This window comes from Colobus angolensis, unplaced genomic scaffold (genome assembly GCF_000951035.1).
Source record: "Colobus angolensis palliatus isolate OR3802 unplaced genomic scaffold, Cang.pa_1.0 Scaffold241, whole genome shotgun sequence".
NCBI lineage: Eukaryota > Metazoa > Chordata > Mammalia > Primates > Cercopithecidae > Colobus > Colobus angolensis.
In genome coordinates this window covers 3,698,193-3,712,825 of record NW_012115611.1, presented here as the reverse complement: position 1 = coordinate 3,712,825, position 14,633 = coordinate 3,698,193, and the positions used below count along the sequence as shown (strand labels likewise).

At 37.1% G+C, this 14,633-nt stretch overlaps 1 protein-coding gene across 2 annotated transcripts in view; it reads left to right on the top strand.

Annotated features, from left to right (window-relative positions):
- EYS (eyes shut homolog (Drosophila)) overlaps window positions 1-14,633 on the top strand; it is a 2,062,375-nt gene that overhangs the window by 1,903,054 nt on the left and 144,688 nt on the right. For both annotated transcript variants that reach the window (XM_011945635.1, XM_011945634.1), the window contains exon 36: window positions 4,111-4,283. In XM_011945635.1, the coding sequence (XP_011801025.1) occupies window positions 4,111-4,283 (173 nt within the window). The remainder of the gene's footprint in view (window positions 1-4,110; window positions 4,284-14,633) is intronic.

The window sequence follows — 14,633 nt, the reverse complement described above, 5'->3', positions numbered from 1 at the left end:
AGTTATTTATTTTTTTTTAAGTTAATACATGCAGGAGTCCTTTTAGTTCTAGAAGATTTTTGGCATCTGGCTGTGTTATATAAATAGTGGGCATCCTTTTCAAGCCAGCTTCTTTTATTTTTTTAATCAGCTAAATTTTTCTAAAGGTAACTTTTAATACTTATAGAAATGGCAGTCAGTTAATATTCTTACCATATTGTAGACTTGTAATCAAATATCCTGTAGCAGTGACAATGCCAAAATGTATAGATGTTTGCATATGCTTAGATAGGTGGTATTTTTTTAACCAAGCTTTAAAATGACCGAGTGAATTTTTTCCTCTTTTATGTTGAAGTTAAACATAATGCACATGCAGTAGACTGCATATGGCACTCCTAAAATGAAAACTTTCTCATCTTCGTACTTTGATGGATATATATGTTTTCAGATATATGTTGGTCAAAAGTCAAAACATAGCCCAACAACAGAAATAAAATTATAACATCCTGTAAGGACACAGTAATAACTAATGCCCATCAAGCTTTTACTCTGCAGAGAATATTTGTCTCAGAGGGATGGGTTTAAGTCAAAGTAGGCTATGCAAAAGAGTCTCCTAATGAAATTTGTTAAATGCATACTCTTCAGCCTTACTTTAGATCTTCTAAATCAGAATCTCAGAGGGCAAGAGGAGCATGGGAATCTGCATTTATCAAACGCATCCAGGAGAGTCCCTGGTAAATCCTTTGGTGTCAGTTCACAGACCAGCTTTTAGAAACTACTGTCATCTGAATCCACATATTACAGAGCTAAGACCTTAAAATACTTGATACTTTCTCTATTCCTTTGTCACATACACTGTATCTTACAGAGATTTGTTCATGCATTTATGATGTCTCCTACAAAGAATGCGAAAGCGAGTCTTATTAACCGCTTGGCACGTGACTCCATCCATAATGTAGGTGCACAACAAACTGGATGGCAGCAACTGCAAAAAAATATATGGTCCTCCGGTGTATAGTTGAAAACTTCACCATAATCTGGATTATTTTACAGACCTACTTTTAATTCAGAAAAATCTCCTGACTTGCTCAAAGGAAAATTTCCAAAAAAGGTTTCTATGTGGCTTACAGGTCTTGTGAAGGATAAAATTTTTAAAACTTTAGGGATGAAAAGATATATTCCATGAAAAAAATGTATTTCATGTAAATATATTCTCTCAAAGCTAATTATAATAAGCAGTGACAAATCCACAGCAATGATGCAATATTTAAAGTAAACTGAGCAAACGAGGGTGACACTGTTTTGAAAACTATTTCCAAAAGTCAGCTGTCTTACGTAAGATCCATCAGTCTTAGAGCATTCTCTTTCTGGGTCAACACTGCCTTTTGCTACAAGATGTAGAGAGACATCAAAGTAGGTCAAGTGGCAGAGAAAACAGCAGACTTGGTAGCTTTTGAAGAAGTTGCGATTTAATAACAGGATCTGACAAGATCTGGATAGGAGAAACCTTTGTGTCCAGGTGTAACACAGAAGATAGCAAAGATAGATTTAGAAAACAAAATCTATTGGTGAAATGTCTGACACTCCAGGAAGTATTTTGGAACTTTGAGGTACAATTTGAAGTGCCATCATCTGGCAACATCTCAGTTGAGTAAAGCTGACTCTTGCTAATGAGGTGCTAAGGGGATATCAAGACAAGCCAGAAGACTCTGGACACTTGCCCTTGGTTAGATATGGTGAGTTTCCCTTTTCTTGGAGAGTTTTCTATAGAATTTCCATTTCTCTGTCTCCTCTAGTTGCCTGCTGATATACAGATGCGCACAGTTAGTCATCTCCGCATGAATTTACACAACCAACTTCTCACAACACCTGATGAAAGCAGAAAGAGGAAATGAGGCTTGATTTATCAATAGGACCTGATTAAAAATAGTGCTTTTGTTGGTTTTCACCATAAAATCATCTTTCCTACATGCCAAATCTGTTTAGGTTTATATGATTAAAGCATTTAAATCAATCAGTGCTTAGATTAGTTTGACTTTCACATATGAGGCATTCTCCTTGATCTGAAAAAGACCAATTTGGTCCTTCCAGAATGCAGCTCTCAAGAATGCTACTTTCCTAGACTTTATCCCAGAATACAAATGCTTAATACTGACCTTTTAACTCCAAGTAAGATCAGTGGAAGCAAAGTTTTATCCATTACCCCCAAACAACATTAAGTTTCTAACTTACACTTTAGGTCATACCAGAAATATTTCTGTACCTGCTAGGTGGCCCACCTATGCTTTTACCACAATTCTCAGGAAACAAGAAACAGCATTAGCTAAGCAATCCTCAAAATTTTATTTCACAGAAACAGAAAAGCTTGCTCAGGATACTTTATAACCATCTTAGGGGCATCGATCTATAATTTTTTCCCAATTCTGAAAACTTATGAGATTCCACATCTGTCTGCGATGTGTACAATGCTATGCAGGTTGCCATGAAGGTTATAAAATGCATAAATTACTGATTACTTACAGGATAAGCATTATGTGTTGGCAAAATCTGAAGGTTTCAAAGCCTTACAACCCCACCAAAGCCAGCATTACCTGCTATCTGATACATAAACTTACTCCATAGTGTTTCATAACATTATCATGGAGAATTAATATTAAAATATGAATATTTTTAGAAAGGAAACACCTTCATTTTCTAAGTTGGGTACTCATTATTATGAAAGAAATGGTTCTTTCCTACACACAAATTTTGGAGTAAGGGGATTCAAAGACATGAGGAAGGTATTGAGAAACCATACAGATAGTTGAGAAAAAATTCATGATATGGGTAAGATCTACAACTAGACTGGGAGGCTGTGTCATAAAAACATAAAAATATGTTAGTTTCCCAATTATCAGGGCTTATCCTGGCACCTGTGCTTAAGAGCTAACAGTCGCATTGAAAAGATAAGTTGTAAACTCCTAAGATCTGTATATAGCTAGGTGTATGAACTAAGATAATAAGAAGAGAGAGAGAGAAAAAAAAAGAAAAGATTAAATGGAATTATTTAACTTCAAGTGACAAAATCCCAAATCAAACTGGCTTTAAAAATGTAAAAGCAGTGGAATATATTGGCTCACATAACTACAGAGTAATGGTGAGATCTGGCACCCAAATAATCAATAATCTATATTTCTCTGTCACTTATATCTACATTGCTAAGTATTAGCTATTTATTCTCAGCTAGGCTCTTCCCTCTGGACAGGCACATGCCACTATCAATTACCAGTGTAGCAACACGAGCAGATAAAAAGAGTACTCTCCGAAGAGTTCTAGCAGAGGTTGGCCAGTTGGCCTAGTGTGTTGTGTATCCATCCTGCCCTACACACTATGATTGGCACCAAGAGTGGAGACAGTCTCTCTCAAACATGGACTGAGAATGGTGGAGGGGTGGCTCTTGGAAAGGAAAACAAAAGCGTCTGTTACTTTAAATGGGGCAATGGATGCAGAGAAGGCAGAAATAACAAACTCCAGGTCACTTCTCCCTCTTGAGAATGTTTCCCTGACAGGTAAGAGGAGTATTTTTCTTGAGCTCTGCTTTCATGGGCACTCACAGCCTGGGGCCACCAAACCATATTTTAAGCTGAAGAGTTATGTAGTCATTATAGCTCCCCACTGTGGCTTATTTTCAGAATTACTACAAGCGCAGCTCTTGGAGGACTTTGTCCTCAGTGTGGGGAAGCTTATCACCAGCTTAAAATTCTCCTCTGAGCTTTGAGTCTAAGATGTTTTTTGCTAATAGACATTTGATGCACTTATTGAGGCAGCACCACACATATTCAATGAAGCCCTGAAAAGGCACCCAGTGTGAAATAAAAAGAGGAGACAAATCAAAAATAAAAATAGATGGCTTAAAATAGAATTCATGGCTTCAGATAATCTATAAAGCTGTTAATCTGCTTTCAATGGAAAGCACACAGCTACAAACATTCAAAAGTTGAAACAGAAAAAAAGGGAGAAAAGTCACTTATTAGAAAAGATGCAATTATAATTTTATTTGCATATGTGTTCATGCATGTGTATATATGTGTATTGTGTGTAGAAAATATCAGTCGTTTTCTAATGAATTTTTAAATTTTTTTCCCTTCTCAGTGATAGTGAAAATCTGTTTTGTGAGTGTCCAAGGCTGTATTCAGGCAAGCTGTGCCAGTTTGCAAGTTGTGAAAATAACCCATGTGGAAATGGTGCCACCTGTGTTCCAAAATCCGGAACAGATATTGTCTGCCTCTGCCCATATGGGAGGTCTGGACCCCTCTGCACTGATGGTAAGAGCATTTCATTATTAAACATGAAGCACAGACAGAAAGAGGTGAAGAGGACAGAAATCACTCAGATGAATCAAGGACAGCACTTGACTGATCAAATACATCAAATCATCTTCTGGGTTCTTTTCAAGTCAGTTGAGACAAGACCCATTAGTGAGACTGATCACCAAGCAGGTATTTCTCATACTCATCAAGTAATTACAAAAGTGGTGGCTGGGCACAGTGGCTCACGCCTGTAATCCCAGTACTTTGGGATGCCAAGGCGGGTGGATCACGAGATCAGAAATTTAAGACATGCTTGACCAGCATGGTGAAACTCTATCTCTACTAAAAATACAAAAATTAGCCAGGCATGGTGGCATGCACCTATAATCCCAGCTATTCAGGAGGCTGGGGCAGGAGAATCGTTTGAACTCGGTAGGCAGAAGTGGCAGTGAGCCGAGATGGTGCCACTACACTCCAGCCTGGGCAGCAGAGAGAGACTCCATCTCAAAAAAAAAAAAAAAAAAAGGTGGGGGTTAATAAGTTTTCCCTGAGGTTAGAGTACAGAAAATCTCTGTACTGTAAAATCTCAAAGTCTAGCTAAGTATAAGAGAGTAACAAGGGGCATCAAGAGCAATATATAAAATCAAATTACTTCATGTCATTTTGGCAAACTGAGAGTACAATATTAACAAATCTATGTATCACAGCCCAGTTGCTTTACATTTAAATGTAACAAAACCCATGATGCAGTTATTACCTATCAAGAAACTAAATCACAATCAATAGACATGTGTCTCTCTTTAGGAAAATGCAGTATGAGAAATCCTAAATTACAAAAAGCTGCAAGATGCTGTAATATAAGATTTTAAGGGAAAAAAAGTTGCCTAAGAATTTAATGTTAGCTTTGATATGCATAAATGTGTGTAGATATTTTCAGAAATAATAAAAATTCATATTAATAGTTAATCAACACAGGACTGGACTTGCTTTATCATTATTTTCACCATAAAAATTTAAAAAAAAATTATTCCTTTGGCACTTGTGATATTTGGCACTAAATTTTAGAATAAGGCTACCAAAGTGAACTCAGGGCCCTCTGGCCCAGAATCACAAAATACAGCAAACAGATCCAGCCTGTGATGACATGAAAAAGCTGGGTACCACATCCTGAGGTGGCAGGTATGAAAACGGAAACGAGAGTAAAAGAAGTATCTGTGACTAAAAGGTATTGAAGTTTTGAATATATAGGTCTTTGAAAGGAACTGAGATAATGAATTTGTGTGTATCTGAAAGACAGAATGACTTAAGAGGGGAAGAGTTAAGAAGTACTAAGAATTTCATTCTGTGTGTGGCAGGGTTATATTAGAAGTTAGCCAAGTCATTTTTATAAAAAGAGAAAACATTATAGAATGAATAGAATTTAAGTCGTGTCCTTTCTCATAAAATCTCACACTTCTCAGATGTAATCATTCTATTTAGATAAAAGCTATTGAAAATATAATTGGTTATAATAAATTTGATTACTAAGAGATGAATCATCAGTTTTGCTTCCTACTTGAAAATAATACTGACCGTAAAAAATAAGAAGTGATGATTTAGCAGAATGTCTTTATGTACTCACACACACAAAATGATTGTTTACTCCCATCTCCTGGTCTCATTAGAGTTTCAAAGATGCAAGGATGTATAGATAATTGAGACAGGAAAAATTAGACATTATTAGGTTCTTTGCCTCAGTGTAAGTTTAAAAAAAAAAAAATTCCTACATGGACCCATCCAGAAGTATTTCTCAAAATAATTATCCTATCCATTTGTATTCCACAAAGTTGCCAGATCTAGTTTAGAAATGTAAAACTTGTCAAGAAAGATAAGACTTCTGACCTTGTGGAGTTTACCTTCTAATTGAAAAGATGAATGGAAAATAAAAATGGCTCAAAACGCAATACGAAATTTCTGAGAAGAATTATGAAGGAAATAAACAAGTAGTGATAGACAGTAACTGGGCTGGAGGGCATTTTCACAGGTCACCAAGGCAAGAATCACTCTCAGAGGAGGAGATATTTGTACTGAGGCCTAAAGAATAAGGAGTATGGCCCATGAAAAGCTGGAAAAGGAGCTATCCAGGCAGAAGGTTCAGAAATGGAAGACCCTGAGGAAAGATAGAAGCAGGGCTTTTCAGAGAATGAAAAGATACTACTGTGACTGGTGCGTAAGTGTCTTCATTCACTCCAGCTGCTATAACGGAATACCATAGACTGGGTGACTTATAAACAACAGAAATATATTTCTCACTGTTCCAGAGGCTGGAAAGTTCAAGATCAAAGCACCAGTGGACTTGGTTCTGATGAGGACTACTTCCTGGCTCATAGACAGCAGTTTCACTGTGTCCTCACATGAAAGGGACTAACTAACTCTCTGGAGTTTCTTTTATAAGGGCACTAATCCCATCCATGAAACCTTTGCCCCATGATCTGATCATCTCCCAAAGACCTCACTTCCAAATACCATCACACTGGCAGTTAGGTTTTAACATGTGAACCTGGGGGGGCACATAAACTCAGTCTATAGCAATAGTGAACAAGAAAAAAAAATCTAATGTTAGCAGGGCCTAGATCATATAGGACCTTGGGAACATGGAAATATTTTTTAACTTTTATTTCCAGATGCCTTAGGAAATCACTGGAAGGCTTGAAAAGGGCTAGATGACTTATGTGTATTTGTTTAAACTATTCTGATGGTATTATCTCTAATAGATTTTATAAGGCTATTGGAGTGGTCCTGACAAAAGATAATTATGCCCAGGACAAGGGCAATTACAGTGAGGATGTAGATAAGTGGATAAATTTGAAATCTATTCTGGAGATATAATATTCAGAACTTGCTGGGAAGAGTGTGAAAAGGGTAGAACCAAGAACATCAAGTTTTCTTTGTCTGAGCTATAGTGTAGATGGTGGTGCATGAAAAAGAATAGGGGCATAACAGCTTATTTCGTAGGAAACAGCTTATTTTACTGGGAGGTAAACAAGAGTTTTATTTTGTGCAAATGAAGAAAAAGATGCCAGTTAGAAATCCGAATGGAGATGAAATGTAGACAATTGGATATATGATGCTGGTGCTCTGAAGCAAGATCAGGACTAAAGATATAATCTGGGGGAGTCATTAAAATAAAGGTGGTGTTTAAAACCATAGAACTATAGATTGTCTAAGGAGAAAATATAGAAGAGAAATATAGATAAAGAAGAGAAAGTGTAGATAAAGAAAAGAAGATTTAAAAAGAGCAGATGAATCCTAGAGAAACCTTCCACAATGTCAATATTTAGATATCTTGTAGAGGAGAGAAAGCTGTATTAAATGCCAGTACCACACCCTGACAAACACCCCCCCTCATCTCTCAGCCCATAGATATTGCTCCTTTTATGATGTGGCATTGTCTTAGTCTGGGACCTCCATAAAAACAGAACCTGCATAAGAACTGCATTCAGGTCGTTTATTTGGAAATGATTCCAGGAAATAGGAGAGAAGATCTAGTGAGAATAAAATGGGGTAGGAGAGAAAGTCAGTGCAAAGGTGCATAGGGCGTTGAACATAACCGTGGCCAACTGTGTGTGATTTCACTCAGATCTTATGAGGAGCTATACAAAAAGTCTAAAATTGACTACCCAAGGGGCAAAAGAGAGAAATGTTTGACCATTGTCTCATGGTTCTTTTCGATTGAAGGGTTCCCTACAAGACATTAATATTTCCACACTTCCAGATGGCCATGCGAGAATGATGAGAGTACAAGTTTTAGCAGGCATCTTAGGTGACAGCCTCAGAAAAGCTGGAGGTTATAGAAAGAGAGCTTAACAGATCAACATTCCATAATATATCAATATTCCATATTTTCGAGTCACAAAAATTACCCCTCGAATGTTCACTCCCTCCAGAAACCTTTTTTACATCAACAGGCATCAATACTTTCTCTACTTCACCAACTAGTATGAGGTGATATCCCAAGTTATCTATTGGATCATTCACTGTTACTATTATGACCTCTAGAAGATTATCTAGAATGTACTGAATATATATTTATTTTATAGAGAAAGGCAGAAAGCAATCCAATAAGCCTAGCTGTTGTTCAATTACAACTACACTTTAGAAGAGGTGCAGAATACCATCTGGGACTTTGCCTTTTTGCTAATACCAGAGGATGAAAAATCAGCTAGTTTTTTTTCATCAGCCATTGCGTCTACTACCTAGCACTTTTCTTCCAAATTATGTCCGTATCTACCATCTTAATATATTCTTTTGGGGATAATAGAAAATATAATTATCACATTTCCTACCTTGTTGATATTTCCACTGGGGAATTCATCCAGAGGTAATCGTGGCAGTGATGACTGGAGCCGAGACAAACAAACACTGCAGATGGGAAGTTCGCAGCTGCTTTCCTTTTTAAACAGCTTTACTTTCCACATTTGTGCTTCTCATTCACACTTCCTGTTGCCTCTCCTTATTCAAGAATAATCTTTTTTTTTTTTTTTCTGGTGGCAGTAGGATTTATTAGAATGTTTCTTAATGTATAAAGCCCAGTACAGGATTTTTTGTTTCCTTAGCCATACCATTCTAAAGACAAAGGTGGAATGCATTTTCTTATCTCTTGTTCTCTTTTGTCCTTTCTATAAATATTTCTTAATAATTTACCTTATCTTCCCAATTTAGGCCTCTCAGTGGAACATGGTCCTTGAGGAAAGCAGTGTAACTACCTGAGAATAGGCTCCAGAATCAATCTGCCTGGGTTCAAATCCCCATTTTACTACTGACTAGCCAGCTGAGTGACCTTGGGCAAGTCATTTGGTCTCTCTGTACTTTAATTTCAATGAGTTTAATAATAGAACTTACCTTATAGGTTTTATGAGAATTAAATGAGATAGTGCATGTAAAGTGCTTAACACATAATGGGCATACAGAAAATGCTTTTGTTTTTTAAGGGTGGTCAAAGTAGAATCCTTACCCCTACAGAAACTGCTACCTCCTGTCATTGTGGGACAGAAGGCTGCATCCCCATCCCAGCTATTAAAAAAAAAAAAACTCTCTAGAACATCAATGGAAATCAAAATTAATTTTCTTTTAAGAATTTTTCTAAGATGGTGACACTCTTTGCAGTGATTAAAGGCAAGCCAGCGCATTACAAAATCAGGGAGGAAAGCAGAGCTCCAGGGACACGAATAATCACCAGGCTATTTAAGGACATGATACCTCTATAAAGCAGCTTAATGTCAGGCTGGCATTTTGTAATGGCATATTTCAAGTACATGCAATTTTCTGTCATGTTAAGCTCATAACTCCTTTGATAGCATCCACTCTAATATGATCCAGATTTCTCTCTCCAACTCAACAGCTGTTTGATTGCCCTGCTGTTCAACACATCTTAGTATTCCTCATTTCCCACCATGTTTAAATCTGTATTTTCCAGCTCCTGGTTACAAAAAGGTACTAAAAGGTCAAGCCTAATCCCAGACAGGAGCAAGGAGACAGGGATGAGAAAAAAAGTGCTCGAGAAAGTGATTCCTCTTTCTCTGGGTTGAAGGCAGACTGTGAATGGCCTGCACTTTTTCTTAAGAACTGAGGGAAGTCGCCTTTCCTCTTGCTCAGGGAAAAGGTGAGCACCTCCTGCCTTTCACTTTTTCCCTCCACTTCAGCATCTGCAATGAGAAAAAGTTAGGTTGGCACATATTTAAAAAGAAGCACTTATAAATATGTATTTTTTTCTTTAAAAAAAATAGCCTCGTTGGGGCAGGCATGGTGGCTCACACCTGTAATTCCAGCACTTTGGGAAGCCGAGGTGGGTGGATCACCTGAGGTCAGGAGTTCAAGACCAGCCTGGCCAAATAATTTAGAGTAAAATCAAATTTCTATTTCAATACAATGTATCAGATCTATTATATCTTTATGGTTGTTTATTGTTATAAGTTTATTCATACCAGGAAAATTGTCACATTTAAAATTCTTAATAGTTTTGGCACAGGTGAAATCTTCTCATTTTGCTAAGTCCCTGAGCTCTTTGAACAAGCTGACCTTATGCATTGGCCTCTTTCCCAGGCACCCTGGTCCCTTCTTTCCAGAATGCCTTGCTACCTTCTCTGGCCTCAAGGCTACTTTTATTCCCCCTCATGTTAAATTTAGGTGAACATTTAATGCTACCACATTTCTAGTCAATGGTGCTCTGCAGAAAACATGCAGCTTCTCTGACAAGAAGACTGAGTCCCCACCCCAAAGAGGACCTCATACCATTTTCCCGATGCTTGTTGACAAGGAAGAGGAATCAGATAAGAGTATTTTTTGTGTACCCTTCTTACTATTCATAAAATTGCCTGTAATGGTCAGTATTTTAATGTCTTCAAAGTTTTATGTCTCAGATGCTTATCCAAACACTGGATGGAGAAAAGGTCAACATACACAGCAAACTTATTGGCAAACAAGTGGTGCTTGAGCAGCATCCAGTTCAACTCTCCAGCTCAGGAAAACGCACATTGAGCACACGTGGACTCCATCGCAGGATGGTCATGGAGCACCCTAGGAAACATCACACTCAAAATACTACCACTTGACAGAGCTAGCAATTGCGTGCATGTCGGAGAAATAGTACTTAGGGCTTGTGGAGAGTGAGCCGGGGACTTCCAGGAATCCTCTGGATAGTGGCCCAGATATACTCATCTCATACAGATACAGATACAGTATTAGTACACTCTTCATTTTATGTGGGTCACTAATGTACCCAGCTAAGTTTCCTATCCTCCCTTAGAGCCTTAAAGTGTGGCCATGGAACTAAACTCTGGACAATCAGATATGAGCAGAAGTGTTAGAGTATTATATTGACCTCCGGAAAGTCTCTTGAAGAGTAGCATGACCTCTAAATCTTCCTTCTTTCTGAAGTCTAGAATGTGCATGAGATGTCTTGAATTCCAGAAGTCATCTCTGACTACAAAGCCACCTTGAGAATGAAAGATACATGCTAAGATGGGGAAGCAAAATGATGAAAGAAGTTTACATCCTTAACTATAAAACCACCATACTAGCCTGGAAATGTTCACTAAGAAACTTTCTGTTAATGAGAGAAATAATTTATTTTGCTTAAACTTCTGATTTTTAATAAGTTATCTGTTATATGGAGCTAAATCTAAACCTGATGTAAGTGTCAAGATTTCCCTGAACTACATATTCCAATATGTTTTCTTAAATATGTCTGATTTTGTTCATAAACTCTTAGACTCCTTCTCAAAAAAACAGGATTTCTTGCATTATATTTATCTTATTTCAATCTAATAGATTTGATAAATTATAAGTTTATAAAATGTTTTTGCAATCCGATGAAACTGTGGTAAAAATTTGTAATCCAAAGAAATATCATGGGAAGCAGAAAAATGTACAACTATATTTTTCTAAATTAGCAAAATAACAAGAAAGGATATTTTATATATTTCTTTTGAAACATTACCTCTCATCTTAAAACTATTTCCATGAGGCAATTTCTCTTCACACTAAATGAAAACCAAATTAGCTTGAAGATTTTTACATCTCAATTGCTAGGGAGATACACATCTGTTATTGTCCACTTTTACACAGAGAATAGACTATTCACTATCAAACTCTGACTGTGTGCCTCTCTCAGAACACTGTCAGTAGAACACTAAACTCTCAAGGCCAAATGTTCTCCTTTCTGTTCATTCCAGCACTTTGTCATTATTTAGCAACCTCACAGAATTCTCCCTTCTGACAGAAGCGTTTCCTGCTTGTTAAAAATGTCTAAAATGGATAGACTATGTATTCACAAAAGGCAGAGTGGTCTCTCCTGAATATACTTACGGCAAATTGGTCTTGCAGACCATGTGTGGAAATGCAAACCTCTGTAGTTTATTCTCAAGCTCACCAGAGATTTTAACCTTGCAGGTCTGTCAGTCCAGGCCCTTTAGCAAAGAGTCATTGTTTCATATCAAATGAATACTGTCAGATCCCACCACACCTATCAGGCTCTGCTTGGTTGGTTTAAGAGCTATGTTAATGTGATGCACCTGCCAGTTAGCAAGCAATGGAAGGCACAAACACATTTGCGATACATAAAAAAAAAAAGTCTTCACCGAAACAAAAAACTGATTAGAGTCTGAGTAAATTTATGCCACGTGAAAAACTGTGAAGTTGATGTTTTATAAAGAGGCAATGAAATTTATTGATAGGAATGAAATAAACAGTAGACGGAGATAGCTATGTGTGATGTATATTGCCTACCATTCTATACAATGATAGCAGCTATTCTGTTCAAGCTTTTCTTTGTTTATATTCAGTGACATGCTCATATTGTGTGTTTTCTAATATTTTGTCCCTTCATCCTGTTGACCTTGAAAATGGTCTACTATTTTCCTTAGGATAAAGTAAGAACTCTTTAAAATGATGTACAAGTCTAGCATGGGCGGATCTCAGCTAACCCAATAGCCCCCATCTTATTCACCCTTTATCAGAACACTCTTTATACTATTTTGCATTTACCTTGTAAACACTGGCCATACATCATGCCAGTCCTTTCCTCACACTCTAAGTTTCATGAAGGTAGACACCATATGTGCCTTGGCCATCACCATATCTGCAAAGCAGTACATTGTGTCTGACATATGGTAGGCTCTGAATTTTTTTTCTGAGTTAAAAATAATTTAAAAGTCCTTCAGAATATTCAGCTATGTATGCTGTTGCCCTAAGCCTACTACTACATCTATACTTAGGAGATAATAAGTATTTGTCAAATTTTAAAAAGTAACAATAATATAATAAGTGAAAGAATAATCTGGAACATTTCCAAAAGTATTTTTCACAGTACACTAGTGCAATAAGGTACCCATAAAAAAAAGAATCTGTGATGAAACGAACTCGTATCTACTTTATGCTAGGCATTGGACTAAGTACATTCATCTTCTTACATAATCTGTGTAATAACCCAAGGAGATATGTCATTATTGCCTTGTACAGATGGAAAAACTGAAGTTCAGTGAGTTTGAATAACCAGTCTAAAGTGATATTGTTCATGAGTGGCAGACAGATCTGGGATCTCTGACTTGTCTTTCTTTAGATCACTACGCAGTACTCTATTGCCCCTTCAGGAATTCACCATGTGCAGTAGCACAGTAAAAACTCTACAAGTCTTGCAATAACAGCATTAAACCAAGGAATTCTTCTTTCTCACATGACAAGGCTTTCATACCAGTCTAATGGTTCCCAGAGTGGAATATAGAGACTCCATTGTGACATTGGAAGAAAATATTAATTCTTTTTTTATCTCGATCTTTTAATTTCTACTTTTTTGTGTTTCATGATGTCTACATTATATGAGTGGATCTATGGAATTTTAAGTAAATAATGTCTGTGAAGCAAGATTAAACAAGCTTAGCACTAATCTAGACAACTCCCTTCCAAACATAATTTGAGATTTTTATTCCTTTCTATTGATTTCATGGGACTGATTTCAAATTATGCTTAAATTATGCTTAAACTGCTTGGGATATACCATATATTATATATAATTTATTATATAATTTCAACTGGTCTGGTTGCGATTGATGGAGGAAACAATGAAGTGGCTTTTTTATTGTAATTATTATCATACTTTAAGTTCTGGGATACATGTGCAGAACATGTAGGTGTGTTACATAGGTATACATGTGCCATGGTGGTTTGCTGCACCCATTAACCTGTCATCTAGGTTTTAAGCCCCGCATGCATTAAATACTTGTGCTAATCCTATGCCTCCACTTGCCCCCCACCCCCCAATAGGCCTCGGTGTGTAATGTTCCCCTCCCTGTGTCCATGTGTTCTCTTTGTTACTTCCCACTTATAAGTGAGAACATGTGGTGTTTGGTTTTCTGTTCCTGTGTTAGTTTGCTGAGAATGATGGTTTCCAGCTTCATCCATGTCCCTGCAAAGGACATGAACTAATTCTTTTTTATGGTTACATAGTATTCCATGGTATCATGAACTAATTCTTTTTTATGGTTACATAGTATTCCATGGTATATGTGTGCCACATTTTCTTTATGCAGTCTAACATTGATGGGCATTTGGGTTGGTTCCAAGTCTTTGCTATTGTGAATAGTCCTGCAGTGAACATAGGTGTGCATGAGTCTTTCTAGTAGAATGATTTACAATCCTTTGGGCATATACCCAGTAATGGGATTGCTGGGTCAAATTGCATTTCTAGTTCTAGATCCTTGAGGAATCGCCACACTGTCTTCCATAAGGTTAAACTAATTTACACTCCCATCAACAGTGTAAAAGCATTCCTATTTCTCTAAATCCTCTCCACCATCTGCCGTTTCCTGACTTTTCATGATTGCCATTCTT